This window comes from Gobius niger (genome assembly GCF_951799975.1).
Source record: "Gobius niger genome assembly, chromosome: 17".
Lineage (NCBI taxonomy): Eukaryota > Metazoa > Chordata > Actinopteri > Gobiiformes > Gobiidae > Gobius > Gobius niger.
Genome location: NC_136868.1, coordinates 14,622,777 through 14,642,415, shown reverse-complemented (window position 1 = coordinate 14,642,415; position 19,639 = coordinate 14,622,777). Strand labels below are relative to the sequence as shown.

The 19,639-nt window shown below is 40.3% G+C and overlaps 1 protein-coding gene across 1 annotated transcript; it reads right to left on the bottom strand.

The window, feature by feature from the left end:
* Positions 1–304: 304 nt before the first annotated feature.
* On the bottom strand, positions 305–15,904 carry il12rb2 (interleukin 12 receptor, beta 2a). Its single transcript, XM_079574677.1, has 16 exons — positions 15,854–15,904; positions 15,578–15,675; positions 13,894–14,169; positions 12,190–12,310; positions 11,753–11,931; positions 11,019–11,164; positions 10,340–10,475; positions 8,549–8,619; positions 5,987–6,191; positions 5,738–5,914; positions 3,465–3,566; positions 3,229–3,375; positions 2,896–3,027; positions 1,052–1,151; positions 887–974; positions 305–797 (listed from the first exon to the last, which is right to left on the bottom strand). Exons 2-16 carry the CDS (start codon positions 15,639–15,641, stop codon positions 372–374), a joined length of 2,370 nt encoding a protein of 789 aa, XP_079430803.1. The 5' UTR covers positions 15,642–15,675; positions 15,854–15,904; the 3' UTR covers positions 305–371.
* Positions 15,905–19,639: the final 3,735 nt, after the last annotated feature.

Sequence of the window (19,639 nt, the reverse complement as noted above, 5' to 3'; positions counted from 1 at the left end):
CAATTCATGGCAAAGGCATTTTTACAAGCTGTAAATCATTGAGGTTCGTCCCAGCAAAATTAACAAAAAATGCATTGATGATGGAACAACATGAAAATACGTCCTTATTTGAGAAGCAAGAGGTAGTTCATTCACATTTCTAACAAAAGAAAACACTGTACATAATACATAATCGTTTGCTGACACCACCATACAGGTGCCACACTGAAGACAATTTGTTATTCACCTGTTTGTTGCTCTTCATTTGTCACATACGCACGAGTTTTGAGCATTATATTTTTAGTATCTATGGCAACAGTCCCTTGAAATCCCCAGTTTGTGACACAAAGAGTTCTTGGTTATACACCTTCTGCTCTAAAGACGTGACCATTTTATGTGTCACACTGGAGGAAAAAGTCAGTCCCACCAATCCTCACTGCATCTAGAGTCAGTTTTGGTCCAAAATCCATTGGCTGCATGGAGAAACTGTGACTTGGGAAGAAACAAGGCCCGTCCTCCATGTCGTCCTCTTCCCCCTCAGACATGATTGCCGCCCCGTGGGAGGAGATGTACTCCACCGTCTCACCCGTGTCCAAGGAGGAGGTCTGAGTGTCGCCCGAGCTGTAGGAGTCGTGGGAGAGGCTCTTGATGTAGGTGGTGTGTGGGTGCAGAGGCGTAGAGGGCTCAGAGTCTGAATTCAAACTGGTCTGACGGCACAGCAGGGGCCGCGGCAGCTCCAGGACGTCCACGAGCACAAGATCTTCATCCTCCTCGCTCACTGCGGAGGTGCTGAGCTGCAGCTGGAGACTCACCTTGCCCTGCACAGAGAACAGTGTTTCTTGTTTTGTACCACACGTCTGTCTGACTCTGAAGGTATTCTAAAAACACACTGTTGTCATTGTGATACCTTCTCCTGCAGACACTCCTTTGCCCATTTACTGTTCGCCGGGTCTGGGATAGCATCAGGCCTGCAGTACTGGAAATACACCCAAACCCTAAAATACAGAGCATACATTAGACCCTGTTTGTTTAGAGTCCACTCCACGTGCTTCACCTGAGGGCGTGTTCGTACCTTTCCTTCACGGCTGAACTTTGGCACGCACAGAATAAGAGCAGCCCCCCGAGAATAAGCAGCGTTCCACAGGTGATGATAAGGGGCACTTGGGAAGGCGCTGCAAAAGTCACACACGGGTAATGTCAAATTATCGTCTTTGTACGTAGTTAAAGTAGTTAAAGAGCCGATATCATGATTTCTTTTAATCGTGTTGCAGGCTGTTGTTGAGAAGTGTTTTGTTTCATTCATGGGTGTTAGAGGAATCCCACATAGTCTGTCTCCTCCAAAGCTCAAAAGACTTGCCCATCACATGGTACTCTACTGTTTCATCCGACTCATCATTTCAGGGTTCAGTTTGCCTCCACTACAAATAATTTAATGTGTGGCAGAGGATGCTCAGAAATGGAAAGTTGATGTGTCCATACAAAGACATTGTTTTTAACCTCTTAACGCCCACCTGAACCGAGAACGTTTTATCCAGTTTGGCTTTAACTCAAATCCAAAAGCTTCTTTAAAAAAGCATCAAAATGGCGGCAAGACGACGAGAGGAAAACGAAGCCACTAAAGAGCAACAGAAAAGTGACGGAAAAAGTAATGAAAATGTCACAAAATCAACACAAAAGAGCAACAAGAGTAATAGAAAAGTGACAAAAATGTGACAGAAAAGCAGGGGGGGAAAAAAGTAAAATAAGTGACGAAAAGATCCTTCTAGATCAATTATGCAGGTCTTAGATTTCAAATGAGGCATTACACTGGTCTATACGTTTGTTGAGTGTGACATTACACACAATAATTAACTACTTCCGGGTCCAAACTGTTGAAAGCTCCATTTACAAACACAGCAAAAAACGCAACTTTATCTGAATCTCCTGTCGAAGAAACAACAGATAAAAGGCCCAAAACTCTTTTAAACCTAATTTGAACAATACGACTCACCATTTCTCCAGGTAAAATGAACATATTTTTATATTCAAATTAAGCCATCATTGTGTGTGGAAAAAATGATGTTTAGAAAGAGCCTTGTAGTCAGCTCTACAAAATCAGCGAAATCCCATTATACAGTTAAAGGAAGTAGAGCAATGACATCATCACTTAACAAACATATAGACCAGGGGCGTCAAACTCATTTGGGTTGAAATCCAGCCCCCAAGGCGGTTTGTAAAGGACTGTGGCCTCATAAATAACAACATCTTATACTTATTGTGCTTCATCAGCCCCTGTCACATGTTTCTCAAAGTGCTACATGAAGTCATTATTCATTCACTCCACATTCGATGGCAGTAGGTTACTATTGTAGCCACAGCCGCCCAGTGGCAGACTGACAATTTACCACATGGCTATAATATGCTTTTTACATCCTAATCTCTTTTTATGTCAGTGTCCTCTGCTGGACAGTGCGGAATTCTTTCCTTTTATCAATTTAAGCTGCCCCCTAGTGGCTGGAGTGAGCAAACTGGTTATTTCTTTAAAAATCCATAACTCTGCACAGGAATGGGCTGGAGACTTACTTTTTTTTTTTTGACATGCTCAGGAATTCATGCTCCTCAAAGGGCCACATTAAAGCATGTGGCTCAGGTAAGTACATGTCTCAGTATGGAAAAACAACAGGACCACATTATTTAGTTGTAGTTTTACACTTATAATCGCACGTTTTAGTTTAATCTTATTCCTCTTGATCATTTCCTGCCTCCAGCTGATGTCCCTGATGGTGTAAGCGTGAGCGAAATGTGTTCGGATAAGAGGTTAAGCCACTGAAATGTGAAATACTAATGAAAACATATCCAGTATTTCATCAAGCCTGAATAATGCAAAAAAAAAAAAAAAAAAACTTTAATGAACGCTAGTGTTGAACTGTGGCTCACGTGGAATGAAGAACTTGACTTTTTGACCAGGTTTGCCTTCCCCTTTAGCCGTGGAGGCCGTCATCCAAATACTGTAGTCTGAGGGGGCCAGGCCACTCAAAACCCAAAACCTTTCCGATGCTGATATGTTATCTGTAAAGAGAAGAAGCGTATTATCACATTAGTACCATCTCACCCCGCCTACTCTGTTCTTGCAACTGAAATTGTCTTTCTAAAGCTTCCTTCCCTGGTATCTCCGGCCACATCTTTTACATTCACTATGTCTCTTTAGCACAAGCTTAAACCACCTCACTTTACTGTTTAATCCACTGAAAAAGCTGCATATTGTCTTACAGGCCGCTACGTGTCCAGTGCTGTTCTCTAAGTAGATGGTGTATTTTGTGATGCAGCCCATGCGTTGGCTCAGAGGAAGCTCAGACCAGGTCACGTTGACTGTGTTGCCCTCCTCCCTTTCCTGCACAGAGGGCCCAGCTGCGGGGACTGCGAATAACAGAGAGAATTCTACGTTATTGTTGCATCACTTTGAATAACGAGAAGAGCTTGCGGATTTGTGCAGAAAATGCTCTTACCTGAGACGTTAGTGTTGACACCCGTGAACATGTGTCTGCCCACTGAGTTGTTACTGTAGAAGACGAAGACAGCTCCTTCATAGCACATGAATGGCTCCATATCTGCAGAGAGAAAACGACAACAAGGTTTTTTCTTTGCGCCTTACCTTACCATGATGCTTTTGACAAACAATATTACATGTAAAGTGAGTCGTGAGTAAAGGAAGAAAGCTACAGTGGGATGTGGACCAGAAACTTAAAAAAAAAAAGGGGAAAATTGCTCGGGCCACAAAGGGTTGATAAAAGAATGAACCATTTGTTTCAGCAGCTCAGACCTCGGGCTACAGGTTAACTATGGATGTTTTCATTGCTATCACTTGGAGGGCAGTAACCATAGCAACACATAGTAATAGCTACATAACTGCAAGCAGCAAAGACCCAGATAAAATACAACATGCATGCAATAAATACCATACCATACCACAGGGGTTCTCAAAATTATTATAGATGCTAATTACATTTTACAGAAGGGGGCCTTGAGTTGTTTATTGAGTCATTTTGGGGGTCGCGGCCTGAAAAGTTTAGGAACCCCCCTGCTAGACCATAACAATGAGACACATTAAGGGGAGACACTACAGGCAAAACTCATTTTTTTCAGTTTTCAGGTTTTGGGCCAAATTGGTCTCTGAACATATAAGCTTTCACCCGGAAACAGAAAATATGACTAATCTTCACAATAACATGTTTAAATATTGCGCTGATTCAATGTTCCCCCATAGACTTATATGGGACAATGCAATTTCAAGGGCCTTTGTGGGGGTCATTGTGGCGACGCTATGTTCACGTCAGTAGGACCTAAAGACTTCACATTTTCCAGCCTTGGACTGAACAATATTTGAAAGATTTTTTCAGAGGGATTTTTTATTATTTAATCCCTGGCCCCATTTATTGAGTTTTGAATGTCAAAAAAATTTATTTTTTTTACAAATGTTTACACTAAAAAACAGCTTATTTTAAAACTAAACAAGAAATCCAAAATCCCCTCTGAAAAAGTCTTGGTAACTCATTCATCAATAAAATGAAGCCATAAATTTGAATGTAGCTCTAACCATTATTCAGATTTTGTCGCCGAAAAGATGGGAAATTTGGTTCATTTTTAGGCAAAAAACACCTTGTTCTTATATGAAAAGATAAAATGACAGAAAACTTGCAATGTATTTTTTTCCTCACATTTATGCCAGTGATCGACAGCAAAAGTTTCAAATTGATATCTGTAAATATACATTTTTTCCCTATTCACCTGCAGTGTCTCGCCTTTCACAAGCCACTATCCTACCACACCAACTTTATTTATAAAGCGCTTTAAACAAAACTGCTTCAGCTTGACCACAGTGAAACACAACACAAAATACTATAAAGGCAAAAAAATATATCCACAATCAACAATACATAAGATCAAACATTTTCGGGCTGAATCAGGTCAGAGTGGTAGGAGGGGCGAGGCCGTTCTAACATTTAAAGTGACACTATGCTAAAACATAGTTAACACAATTATATTTAAGATTTTGCTGAAGATTGTACCCAGCTTTCTTTAGTTTGGTCATTTTTGTGATGCTTATAGTTTCACTTCCTTGTTGGACACTGGCGGGAAGTGACATAGGAGAAGAATTGAAATTTTAATCTGTTGCCATGCCGAACATGTCAAGTCAATGGGAAATGAGTCAAACTGTTCTGTACTTTAGCTTTATCTATGTCCCTTCCTGTCACTTAAAAATTAAAATAGAAATAACTTTTCTGCCCAACATTTCTTCATTGAAATTGCTGCTTCACGGGAATAAAATGATAATTATGCAACTGACGTTATCCTTCTAAATAAGTCATATTATCAAAAGCATTAAAACCTGTCCTATGCACTTAAATAAAATAATTTCCAAATCAACTCTACAACTCATCGGCAGCCAGTGAAGAGATTTTAAACCTGGTGTAAGGCTCTCACAATGATGTAGTCGTGTTCTTTTGTTTACTCAACATAATGGATGAGTGTGACTAAAGCCTCACACTGTGCAGGGTCGTTCCCATTCAGGCCTTTTCAGGTTTTGACCTCATATGAAAACCAGGACTTCCAAATCACAGCTTAGTTTGAGGAATAGGACCCTGATGACAGTAGCCTCAAGGTCATGTTAAGTCTTCAGATTAAGTACCAAAGTTACGCACATAGAGGCATTATAATATTGTTTATCTTTCTCATTTCGACGTCTTCTTTGTATAAATGTATTGTATTACAAATGTCTCACCAGTGATGACCACATGGCTGCTGTTACGGCCCAATCGAACCCATCTGAGCCATTCCAGCCTCTGCCCTGTAGGAAACCACTCCACCACATACTCAAGAGGAGGGGGTGCAGTTCTGAACTTGCTCCAGTAGATGGTGACATTATGGTGGTTTATGACTGGCTCGAGAGGAGACTTAGCTGGACAGAGAAGACACTAACATAAACACAAACACCACAAGTATTGATGACTATAAATGGAAAGGTTTTTACCTAAAGGGGTGCGGATGGCGATGCTGGCAGGAGGAGAGCACCCTCTGGAGTTGCAGGCGCTCACTGTTACATTGCAATTTGTGCAGAATGGCACCGAAAGGCTTTGTTCATCTGCGCGGGCACTTAAAGTCTGTGGTGAGCTTTGTTCGTGAACAGTGATGATGTACTTCAAGATCTTCCCCTGAGCAAATGAGGAGTCAAGTTCCTGTAACAAGACAGACATTCCAAAAATATTGATTAAACCCGGCCAATGCAAAGGGGGAAAATGTATTTAAACTTTTACTGATTTGGTAATAGTATCAAATCAATTATTAAGTGTTTTGGGGCTTGAAGAGAGTAGACACAGTCGTTGAAAAGCAGCAGCATAGTAGAATTGAAACACTTATATAGGGGAGACCAGGGCTATTTGTCACACTTTTTCTTCTGGAGTTTGCTGCTCATCAACAGAAAATCCCACAAGAGTCAGAGCTGCATTAAATGAAAGCTCGAACCCTTGACTTGAAGTAGACCTCGCTCTCTTTTTTCTATCATATTGCAATAAATAGTTATTAACCGTCAAACACAACACAATCGGCTGTGACAACGTGCCCCATATGCACAGTAAGGTGTCAACGTGTGGGGTTGGTTGTCACTCTTGTTTTTTGTTGTAAAATATGTTTTAAAACTGTTGTAATGCCAGATGTGTTCATGACACTTATTTTAACTATTAGGTGTAAAATGTACAAATTCACTGAAATGACCCAAACATACGGCCTCTATAAAAGCTCATGTTAAAATAAAAAGATCAGAAAAACATATATGACACAAAAGGAAAAAAATGTTACACCCCATGTGACAAATGACCCCTCAGTTTCTGTGACAAATAACACTGAGTGTCCACTTTACCAACAATGTAAGCTAGCTGTAACAGATTCAGCATATTAGCTTTAAAACGGCTCAAATCGAGGCTAACATCTCTGTCTTTCAGATCAGTGTCTGTTTTTAAGGCACTAAATGAACATTACAGAAATAACCCATTAAAGTTTGGTAAAAGGCATAAAAACAATTCAAATGTGTCCTCTCCTCATGTCTTCAGTGCAAATGAGAAAATTACTATTGGAAGAGAAGAAGAATACCAATACACATGTTATATATCAGTACCAGCGTACAGCGCCCTCTAGTGTGGCTATAAAAAGCAATGTGACACATTACACCGCGTGACAAATAGCCCCGGTGTCCCCGAACATACAACTAAATACAATATCTTACAATAATTTCAGGAGTACTTTTATTTTAAAGGGGCTAGATGCAAGTTTGCCATTTTATACTCACTACTGCCACCTCAGGTCATATGTGTAACTGCAGCTTCTATATTAAGCTCGTGCATGACGGCAATTCGGACCCGAAGTAACACCGTTTTGAGTGACAGTGCAGGATTTTAGAGGCAGTTGTGGTGAACAGGTCTGGGCTCATTCTACACATTAGGACATGGAGGGGGAGGAAAACACATCATTTTAACATTTTTAAACTCTGTATAGTATAGTCCCTTTAACTAAAGGTATAACTCAACATTCAGCTGCTGTTAGAATACAGAGGGCAGAAAGCAAATCGTAACCCCCGCATGAACTGAGCACAATTTCTCCACTTTGGCCAAATCTAAAAACACAAAAGTGACAAAAGCATGTTGGAAAAGCAACAAAAACACAACAAAAACAAAAGAGTGATGAAAAAGTGACAAAAAATCACCAAGAAAGCCACGGAAGAGCGACTTAAAGGTGACAAAAATGCAATGAAAAAAACACAAAAACACTTGTGGTGACAACGCGACAAAAAAGATCCGTGGTGTTGATCTTTTAAGACTGGAAAAAAATCCTCTAGTGTGTGCTGACCTTTAGCTTTCGAATGCGTCACACTGTTTAATAGGCTGTAAGCTCCAGTCGAGAGGATTTTAGATTTGGAGAGAACTGGAGAAAATGCGCTCAGATAAGGCAGGGGCGAAGAGGTTATTGCAACAAAATAACAACAACAACATCTAAAGAAGTAATTTGCAAAAGTATTTTCCCATTGTTTTCTTCCAAATCAAACATTTCATGAATAGTTAATGGTCTTGACCTCCAGCGGAAGCAGTGTTTGATCTGGACATTACAGTAATACGACAACAATACTGCTGTTGTCGAATGTGACTTTTTGAGCAGCTCTACCTTCACCTTAAATCATTATTGAGTTGTAGATTGATTTGTCTGTATCTCTGCAGTGCACATGTGTTTTCTCTGCAGCTCGTCTCTTCTCATGAAGTGAAACTGGTTTGGGGTTTCAGTAACTCTTGGGTCCACAGGTAGGTGCAGCCTCTGTGTGTGTGAATGTGGTCGAAGCCTGAGCGTGTCTGACTGTCGCACCTCTGAAGTGGTCAAAGCAGTGACCTTTACTTTGAGCAGGACAGACTGAGCAAAGAAAGAAGCGAAAGCGCTGCTAAGAAACAGACACAGAGCTCCAACAATAAAACGCTTTGTGTGAATGTAGAGTGGAGTACTGCATGTGAGTGGAGTTTCTCCGCCTTTAATGTAAATGAATACACGAGCATACCTTCCAGTAGACTCTCATGGACTTCTCATTGTGATCTGCGGCGTACCACATGTTCAGCGCTCTGGCAGGAGCTAGAAAAGAGACATAACTGTTTTCTGCAGCTGGCAATGAGACACATCCTCGGCAAGAGAACATGAGCTGAAGTATTACCCTACTGTGCATGTTTTTGTACATGGTATCGACTGACATCCAACACAGCACAGCCTTTCAGCTTCTGTGCATGTCATTTCTCATGCTATTCTGATTTGCACTTACAAACTAAAGGTCCAGAGTGTTTTAACCTTTTAACCCCCGCCTTAAACGAGCACATTTTCTCCTTTACTCAAATCTAAAAGGTCACAGCCTATAGCCCAGAGTAACGTCTCATTTCAAAGCGTTGACCTGCAAAACTCATCTGTAAATGGATCTTTTTCCTCACCTTGTTGCCCTGCCCTCACTTTTTTGACTGTTTTCTGTTTTCTATTTTCATCGCTTTTTCATCATGTTTTTGTCTCTTTTTCGTTGATTTTTTTTGCCATGTTTTTGTCGCTCTTTTGTCACTTTATTGTTGCATTTTCATTGCGTTTTTGTCACTTTTTCATCACTTTCTCATTGCCTTTTCTTATATTGATTTTGTCACTTTTTCATCACCTTTTTGTCATGTTTTTTGTCGCTTTATTGTTGCATTTTCATCCTCATTTTCGCTGCTTTTGGTCAATCCGCTTTTATTTGGGTAAATCCAAACTGGAGAAAATGTGCTCAGTTTCGGGGTGGGAGCTATACGGTTAAGATTTACAGTCGATCACATTTTAAATTTCACTTCTCGCTGTAAAGGTCACTGTGTGTTAATCCCACACTCAGACTCACACTTCCTTAACCCTTTAGAACGAACCATAATAATGTTCAAAACAATCACACTCTGACTCTTCAGCTTCTAGAAAACTGGACATGTGACCTACTTAAAGTGCGTCACACTCACGGCGTATCTTCACACCATCTTCAGACTGAACATTGTGACACGTTTTCCTCCGCGGGTTGTGTTTACTCCATCAGCGCTTCTCACGGACACAAAATGAACAACGATTTTCAAATTACTGAACTTTTATCGTGCCAAAACCACCCCACACGCGGTGCCCGATGACTTTCAGTGGCTTCTAGAGTGTGATCGGGTGCGCAGCCTGGCTTGTTTCAAACCAAAAATAGGAAACAGATTGCAAAGATACAGTACACCACAATCACACAGATAAAGTAGACCACGCAGTAATTGTAGGCTCAGCATTAGTGGCACTTTCAATCAGGAAGCACGGCAAACCATAGAGTTCAGCAGGTGATAGCCAGGACTAAGTAACTTGTTTACTTTAATAATAATAATACAAGTGTTAATGGGATGATGAAAGATTGGGGGTCTTTCATCTCCCCCTGGTGTCTCTGGCCAGAAAACCACATTTGCAGCTGAAGCCATACTAATGAATCACGAAGAAGAAGCTAACAGGCAAAGCTAACTGCGGGCTAGCGCCACTTAAACAGTATTTACAGCCAAGTTTGAGTGAAAAAAATGATCTCCATTGTGTAATTCTTTGTAAAATATCCCCATCTCCCTTTGTCTTTTCTGTCAGCGTAGTATTTACTCTCACTGACAATTACTGAGTTAAAAAAAAAACAGAACATTCTACGGCACCTGCACTTGCGCTTATGGCCTCTAGGGGCATGAGTTACTTTGTTCTGCTTTAAACCACTCGTGATCCCAAGTTACAATTACCTATTTTCCCCCATCCTAATCTGTATTTACAGTGAACCCCCGTGAAGCTTTACCTTCTTCCTGAGTCCAGCTGGAGACAGAGCGGCTCCAGTCGCTCCACAGTCCAGTCCTGAACCTGGACCTGGCCCTGAAATGGTACCGTCTGAATGGCAGCAGAGACCGAACCAAGACCGAACCATTGGACTCAACCTGCAAAACAAACTAACAATTAGACAGGTAGAAACTTTTACTGAAGTTATTTTACTCAAGTGCCTTAAAGGAAAACAAATGGATAACAAATTAACATTGCCAAATAAATGGTGAAATGCCATGATCTCATAGTCCTGATAACTTAAACATATAAAAAAATACCAGAGAACCCTGAGGGATTACATACTGCATTGCAAATAAAGCATTGGCACAGTTATTCTGAATAGAGGAAAGTAATAACAGACACATGCACTCTCACACAATTTCCTTGACCTTTTCTCACATGAACAAACTGAAAAAAACAAGTAAAAGTAATTTTTGAAAAATTTCCACTATATCCCTAAAGTCTAAAGATGAAAATTTAGCTTGGAGTGAAATTACATTTGATGTTAACTTCAGTTCTACACAGCAGCGGGACTCGACTCATCTCTGCCTTTAGCTTTGATTCATCAAAGATCCTGTGATAATGAGTAAGCTGCAGGTAAAGGTCAAGCAAAAAAAAACTTAATCATCTGTGAACTTATCCTGAACTTAGGTACTTACCAAGTCTGAATGAAGTGTCCACTCCTCCCTGTTGTCTTCTTTAAAATAAACGTCCAAGTGAAGAGTTGGGGCTCTCTGCGTGACTTTGATGAAGCAGTTTCTTGAGGAAGAGTTGACGATATCCAGGACCGGGGGATCAGGCGTCACTGGTCACAGAAAGACAGTTGAGAATGAGATACTAAGGAGAGATGCAAATACAGCATTTTACAGTAAACATTAAGGGAGGAAATGAAGCATAAACCATCTGAACATAATTTCCACAAAATTTGTTCACCACACCCGGCAACTACTACAGCAGTTTTGTAAGTTATAGACAAAAGTTTAAGCCGTCATCTTTACTTGGTTATTTAAGTACTGCAGACTTTTGCCTCAGATACAAGGCTCAGGGTAAACAGGGTACTGCCCCTCACTGAGCAATGGATTGTTTTGTTTTTTTCAAACTTGATTGAGTGAAAAAGGGTTGATCACTGTTTACAATAAAACAACAAACTCCTGTACGACTGAGAGCTTACACGGACAGTTTTAAAACTTGGCCTTCAGCTCGACTAAACGACTGGGAACCGATCACATTCATTATGCATTTAATTATGCAACAATTCAATGCTCCTCAGTCTCCTACAGTAATTCCATAGATATAAGATAGAAGAGATAACCGGTGTTCCATTCAGCCCCATTCATAGTAAATTAATTCCAAACGTTTGATGAAAAAAAAGAGGTGCATTGTGGGTACTTACAGATGTCACTCAGGTTGTAGTTTATCACCGAAGATACAGCAGAACCCAGAGGATTTGAAACATTGATCCAGACTGAAATGAGCTGGACTGAGCTGCCCACAGGGAAAGAAGCACTTCCTTTTGCAGAGGCAATGCAACGCTCGGATCCATCTGAAGCATTGTGGTTAAAAGTCCTTACACTGAAACAGACAAATTTAGTGTTATTGCTGTTAGTAATGATGACAACTAGTTCTGGTAATAGTCAAACTTTACACTCATTTCGAAAGAGGATGCTTTGAAAGCCACATTTACTACTTTGAAGTTGGTCTGTGAAGACATACTGCTTTTCTACTGAAATGATTGGACCTTCCTGTTTGCTAATTGTGACCATTCAAAATGCCTCATGACTTGATTGTGATTATGTACCACTAAAAAGCTGCAATTAGAAAAGCGTTTACCATAATTTGGCGTTGTTTTTCAGATATGTATTTCGTCCACTGTTCCAGGAGCAAACCACCTTCGAAAACTGGTCAGCAACTTTGAAAATGCATGAAACGTTGGTGGGAACATCCGGTGGGTCTGCAACAACACAGAGGTGTAAAAAAAAAAGCCGTTATTACCCGGCAAAGTGATGACCAAAAGTGTCTGGTATAAGCTGTTTTTTTTTGCATGTTCAGAGAGTCTGGGAATAGGTGTTTGTGACAAGTTTATTTTCTACACTGTTTAAAAGGCGGGTGTGTATAGAGAAAGTCACACTTGTAATATGGAAAGAGAAAACAAAACCAGCATGTCCGTAAGTGAGTATATCGATAGTCAAAGTATGAGCCAGGTGCTTTAGTTTTAAAGGCAACTTCATTCATTCATTCTAGCAATTTTGGTATGAATGGTGGCTGACCGGAGACAATCAGTAGCAATTTCGTTGCACGGCTGACACTTAAAGGGATATATCAGGATATTTGACATAGGGCCTCATCATGGAGATATTTTTTTTGCAATTCATGCAGTTCTTCAATATTTGAAGAGTTTGGCACTAGGCTTGTGCAAGGCTAGCGCATTTCTATGGTATCAGCGAGCCTGCATTAAAAACAGTCTTACGCGCTCCACAGAGCACCTGAGGCAAATCACTTTTAACGCCAGACTAACCATATAAATGTCTATGTCTGTGTCCATAGAATAATTTTAACCATTTTGCATTTAAAATAACTTATATTTGAGCAGCATCAGCTTCGTGGTTGTATAAACAACGCAGCGGTGGAGTGATCTGCTAGAAAATAGTCCCTTCTTTCAACACAGACATTTATATGGTTAGTCTGGCGTTATAAGTGATTTGCCTCAGGTGCACTGTGGAGCGGGTCAGACTGTTTTTAATGCAGGCTAGCTGACACCATAGAAATAGCCTTGCACTAGCCTTGCGCCACAAAACTCCTCAGATATAAGGACGGCATGAATTACAAAAAAATATCTCCAGAAATCAACAATACTCTGGATAACTAGGAAATTAGGCCCTATGTCAAAAACCCTGAAACATCCCTTTAATAATGGCCAATCAGGATCTATAAAGACCTTTTTGTCAGTATTTATCTATTTAAAAAGTATAAAACACTACCTGTCTATGTTCAAATGATTGTTGCTTTATGATTTCAAGCTATTATGCATATTGAACCATAACGTGTGGGAAAATACAGTATTATATTAATTCGTGCAGTTCTTTTGGGTCAGAGCCCATCATCCTTAGGTGTTGGTGGGTCCTGACACCAGACCAGTTGAGACCCATTTAAGATTCAAGATTTCTTTGTCAGTCCCAAGGGGAATTCTGTCTTGGATGCAAAGGCTGCCACATAAAAGTTCACCCACCTGACAGTGAACCCATGCAGTTCAATACAGTTTACCTGTGTTTATCACAGCGGGCAATTCGCGTTACAAATGTCTTTTTATTGTATTGAATTGTGCATTACATTGATAATCTTCATGTTTTTCTATTTTGTGTTTTTATGGAAAGCACTTGGAATTGCCACGGTAGTTGTAAAGTGCTATAGAAATAAACTTTGATTGATTGATTTAACATTGGTAGAATCAGTGACACAGTTGTCTTGCAAGGAGCCTAAACCCTCCACAGTCACATGAAACAGGCAAATGATGATGTCCCCCACAGAGACACTCACATCCCGCTTCGATGTCCAGCCCACAGGAGTCCAGCTTGTTGTCAGTGTTAACACGGGTTTCATCACAGTCACAGCTGAAGGTGCGGACCTCCGTCAGGTTGGCCACTTCCAGGTAGATGGTGGTGGAGTTGAGTTCTCGGTGATGCTGGGCACTCGGGGGGTGCCCACTGTACATAGAGGGACTGCACTTAAAGTTAAAAGTGCAGTAGACCCTGAATGTGGAAGTCCTGTGCACCTTTTCACCAGCGCTGGACCAGATCTCACAGGACCTGTCACCTAATCAATCAAGAAATGAGATGTAGATTTTCAGCTAAAATGAGGAAAAAAATGAGGAGAAGGAAAAGGAGAGAAGGAGAAACCACTTATTATTGATTCATTGTAGTTATGTGTAAAATGCAAACATAGATTTATTATTATTATTCTGTTTTTATACAGATGGTCTCTTGAGACCCAGGGCCAGATCTTGTGGTTCATAGCGCAGGCTGTAGAGAAGACGAGTACGCAGACGGGCGGCGCTCCTTGCAATCTTCAGTGTCATACCTGGCGCAAAGACCTGCGGAAGGCGGTGGGTTGCGAGGGGGGGTTCTCCTGTAAACGCGTAACATGCATGATGCAGCGCGCAATGTTTAATAAAGATTAAAGAAATAAAATTGTCCCTCCGCGTTGGACACTGTTCGAATGCGCAAAGTCACGAAATGTACAGGATTTAATTGATCAGAAACTGTAATATTGGCTGCGGAGGAGTTGCAGAGTTATGAAGCAGTTGCAAGAAAACTGTAGCGTATTGGAACATTTGCGCTACAGCTGCAGGATTCTTGGAGCGGCTGGATTGGAAAAAAAAAAGTTACTATGCACCCTGTAAAATGAGCTTCTTCCTTTTGGACTGAGCTGTGGCTACACAAGGAGCATCATCAGGAGGTAAACACTGACACAGGATGGAAATGTCACCTTAAAGCGCAGATGAGACGTGGTGTTGTGGCACTTGGAGGCACGTATGGTTTATTTATGGAAAACTGTTGTTGTTTTGGTGCTAGGGGTGTGCGCGTTGATCTATCAAAGCAAGCCCGTGCGTAACCAACGTACACCAAAAGTTGCATCAGAGGTGCAGATGTTTAGGAAAGTCTTCAAAAATATCTTTGATTAATAAATATATCTTTGGACATCGGCTGCTTTTTTTGATTGCTGCAACAACTCTCACCACCACAACCACATTCACCAAGAAAACATTCACACAACTTAATCAAAAGCAAACATTTTACAGTTGGTAGAGTACATAAGAACCAGACACAGGCACCGATTCCACCTCTTTCTAGATCTGACGGTGCAATAGTGCAGAACTCGCTCTCACACATTTTCACAGGCTGCTTAATGTCCATCATCATCATCATCATCATCATCATCATCATCATCATCATCATCATCATCACCATCACCATCATCATCATTCTTTGTTTGGACAGTTGGGTTTCCAAGCAGGACAGGATAGCAGTTATAAAGAAGTGGAAAACAAAGTAAGAAAACACAACAATGCCCAAAATGAGTTATTAACGCCTGCCCTGTTCTACCTCTTTATAGTTGTTAAAGCTGTTAAAGTTGTTTACATTCAGTATTTCATTAAAAAAAATATTGAAAAGTTTGTGAAATGGGGGAGAGAATAACGTAGGGTACAGTGACGTCATCTTACCTGAGCTTATTTGAAGAAACAGCAGCGCAATGAAGATGGACTTATGGGGCTTCATTGTCCGCATCCTTCTGTCTTATCTGTTCACATGGCCACTTGAGCTGGTCGGGGGGAAAAATAAATAGCTAAAACGTTGACATTTTGTGTAGATGTAGGTCTATCAAGGGGGGAGCTAATTGATAAGGTATAATAAAAGGCTGAATATCGCTTTTGGGCTTGCGCGCGGACAATAGCGAGGTCCACGCTGTAAGGAAGATAGTCGAAATAAAACGTACTCACGAGCCATCCCCAGATCATCTTTAAGTTGTCTTGAAGTTATGAATCCCCGTTGTTTGAGAACCATAGAGTGACTGGACGATGAAAAAAAGTCAGGAACAGTTTGAGTGACGACAGTGCCGCCGCCTCTGCAGTCTGTGACACGCGCTCATAGAAGAAAAAAAAGAAGAAAAAAAAAGACACGCGCTCATAGACTTATAACCAGGAGGCAGGAAAACCACAGCAGCCAATAATACGAGCCCATTCACATACCTGGTCCGCTGTGATCTGATGTAGTGATAAATCGTAATCGGTGATTCATAAACAAAAACATATGCGTCAATATGGAGTCTAGACTAGAACAATACTATAGCCTACGTGGAGACTTTATTCCACTGCCTCAAACCTATTGATTTATTTAGTTATCTGTGTGTTCATTTGTTCATTCCTTTATTTATCTGTCTCTCTGGGTTGAGTAGACATCACTTTGAGGAAAATCAAATGAAGCAGAGGCGGGTAGTTCTAAGTTACATTTACTCAAGTACATGTGGGCCTATTGAGTAACTTTTTGAAGAAATTGTAGAGCAAGAGTAATTTTATCATACAGTATTTTTTACTTCTACTTGAGTAAAATTATAATGAAGTATCTGTATTCCATATTTTCAGTAACTAATATACAGGTGCTCGTCACAAAATTAGAATATCATGAAAAGTGCATTTACTTCTGTAATTAAACTTAAACTGTGAAACTAATATAAGATATAGACATAACTATTTTTGATGATTATGGATTATAGTCCATTTTCAAAATATTCTAGTTTTCTAAGATTTTTTATGTGAAGTTTTTACAAACTGAGCCATAACAATCAAAATGATTTATAAAAGCTACATATCTCACGTTGCATGTAAGGAGTCTTTCATATATTATGAGTTCCACAGTTTAAGTTGAATAACAGATGGAAATGCACTTTTTCATGATATTCTAGTTTTATGACGAGCACCGGAATTACTGAAGCAAAATGGGGGAATATGTTAGTCATTTCAATTCAAGTAACACGAGTTACAAGTTCAAATATATGAACGAAAAATTCCCCAAAATAAAATGCAGCACCAAATCGAGGTGGACACTGGAGAATCTGCAGTTACGTGTAATTACTGTCGTCAAAACAAAACACGACAGAATGTTGATAAAGAAGAAAAAGGAAATTGTTGACGGCACTATTTTTATATTTTGCCAAAAGTAACTCAACAGTAATGTAATACAAACATATTACATTTTTAAAACTGTAACTACATATTTAGAGTACATAATCATTTCAAAGTAACTTGCCCAACACTGAGTGTGTGGAAATATTTAAGCAGCAAATGTTTCCATTTTGATAAAATGGATGTAGATCGTCTGGCACACCTTCTTCTTTAGAATGATTCTGTTTTACTGTATTTTCTGAGGATTTTCATTTTCCTCAAATATCACGATTTCCACAGGATTTATGTTTTGTTTCACACAATTTATGGCGTCCTTGAAAATGAATCAGACTTTTTTGCTCAGTTACTCACTTTACTCATGTAACATTTTCTACTTACTGAGTAAATGTTTTGGCTGCTCTGCCCACCTCTGTATAAAAGTAATCAAAGACATTTGTATTTTGGTAGTTACAGCAGTTCAACATGCGGCACATGTGCCACTGGTGGAACTGTAGCTTATTCAGGTCGTATATAACCTTAAAGATATGCTTTTGTAATGCATGTGTGTTAGATGTTGTAATTTACACCAATTTGGTCTATTTATCCTTTTTTATATGGTGAGTCCAGATGTGGTCTTGATCCAGGTCTGGTGGTACTTTGAAAGTGAAATATCGGCTCCCAAAAATAAAATAAATAAAAACTTTAATTGGATGGCTGTAAGTCTTAGGAGGCTCATCAGTAGAAATACTGAATAGAAGTTGTTTTTGTGCCAAAAGTTGTTTTTGGGGGGTTATGTTTTGATCTGCTATACACTAGCCTATTACATGCATATTTATGTTGTGAACTTTTCTTTGAGCAAATTAACTCTGCACATAGTGTTTTTGGTGCTTGTGATGCTGATAAAAAAAGGAAGTGAGACATATGAAAGTCTCACAAGCTGCACTGTGCGGCTGCCAAGGCGACTGCATGTGTGAGGTCCTCAGCATGAAGCAGAGGTGCACAGGGTTTTTGAGGGACTTCCCCTGACCTTGATCTGAGTGGGATCTAAAATAATTTTATCTGCTTCAGTTGCTTGTGATTCTGAAAGGAGTTGAGAGGTTATACCTCAATTTGAATATGGTTTCATGTTGATACAGAAAGAATACTACATGACTGAATTACCGTTGTTCTCGAGCAGGGGACTCCAACCATTCTTCTACCATGAGCTACTTGTGCTTTGAGAATACTTGAATAATACTTGGATTTAGGTTGTTTAGGCTTTATCATTTCTAAATCCTGCAGATAATGTGACATCATATGAGTTGCCCAAACAGCTTCAAATGTAGAGCAGTAACGTGCCATTTTCAGTCAATAACACTTTAAGCAACACAATAAAAATGGCATCATTCATACTTTATTCATCACTGGAAAAGTGAGTTTGGATAGTACAGCACATGTGTAGCACATCTGATTGACTGGCCCTAATTTGCACGGCATTATTTATAACAGTTTACCAGTTTATTTCTTTCCTGGACCACTTGTATCCCAAACACATGACTAAGAACCTCCAGACTTTATATCTGGTGTTCGCACTATATCAACATTGAAGATATGATGAAGGAATGCGTCATGATGCTTAAGTGAATATTTAACCTGGAAGAACGTGCACAACGTTAAGTTAAGTTAAGTTATACTGTATTAATCTGTAGAGAAATTAGTTCTCTGCATTTGATCCATCCTCAATGTCGCATGGGGCGACCTTGTAAGAGCAGTGAGCTGCCAGCATGGGCTGGCCCTCGGGGACCCATCTCCATGATGTGGAGCCAGGCTGGTGGTCAGAAACACCTGGCTGGAGTTTAACCTATTGCACATGTTTTTATAACCTACCACTAACCTACGCAGACACGGGGAGAACATGCAAACTCCACACAGAAAGGCCCCATCCAGGTGGGAATTGAACCCGGGACCTTCGAGCTGGCACGAGCGCTAACCGCTGCCCCACCTATAGCTGCACCTCTCTACGAGTGTCTTTGAGCCCCTCCTCCAAAAAGTAAAAAACAGGTTTAACTTATGGTCGTCAAGCGATCTTTCAATGCATGGAAGGTTTTTCTAGGCTGACTTACCCAGTGTTGGTTCTGGATGTGCCCATACAGTACAGGCCAGTACAAGTGGAACACAATGTTTCAAAATAGTAATTGGAGAAATATTATAAACCAAACCCATAAGTATTGCGCGTTTAACAAAACTAAAGAGGTGTCATTTAAAATAATGCATAACATCTATCCTACTAAAACTTAAAAAGGTTTGTGGGCTAAATCAATGTTAATTGCACTTTTCTCCCAGTGATGGTGTTTTGGGTCGAGTTGGAGGCCCATATTAAAGTGATAGTCTGGAGTTTGTCAGGAGTAAAGAGAGAGAGCTCTCTTTTTTGAAAAAAACGGCTCCAGCTCCCGCCCCCTCCCCTCCTGATTTGCCGGGGAAGCCACGCCTGTTTTCCCGTGCACGCGCGAGGTTCAATGGGCCAAGAAGTGACGAGGAGAGACATTACGGTGACATTGTCAACAATGGAGTTTTCCAAGGTAACAATGCATTTTATGTTAGAAAATCGTTGTGTTTTTGACGGCGATAACACGTTTATGCAGCTAA

What these genes read in the sequence shown, in the direction of transcription:
- il12rb2 (XM_079574677.1), bottom strand. Translation starts at nt 15,641, where the DNA reads ATGCGGACAATGAAGCCCCATAAGTCCATCTTCATTGCGCTGCTGTTT. An exon ending in CAGCTGGACTCAGGAAGAAG is followed by an intron (nt 8,620 to 10,339) that starts GTAAAGCTTCAC and finishes TCTCTTTTCTAG; the next exon opens with CTCCTGCCAGAGCGCTGAAC. An exon ending in AGTTCAGCCGTGAAGGAAAG is followed by an intron (nt 975 to 1,051) that starts GTACGAACACGC and finishes TCTGTATTTTAG; the next exon opens with GGTTTGGGTGTATTTCCAGT.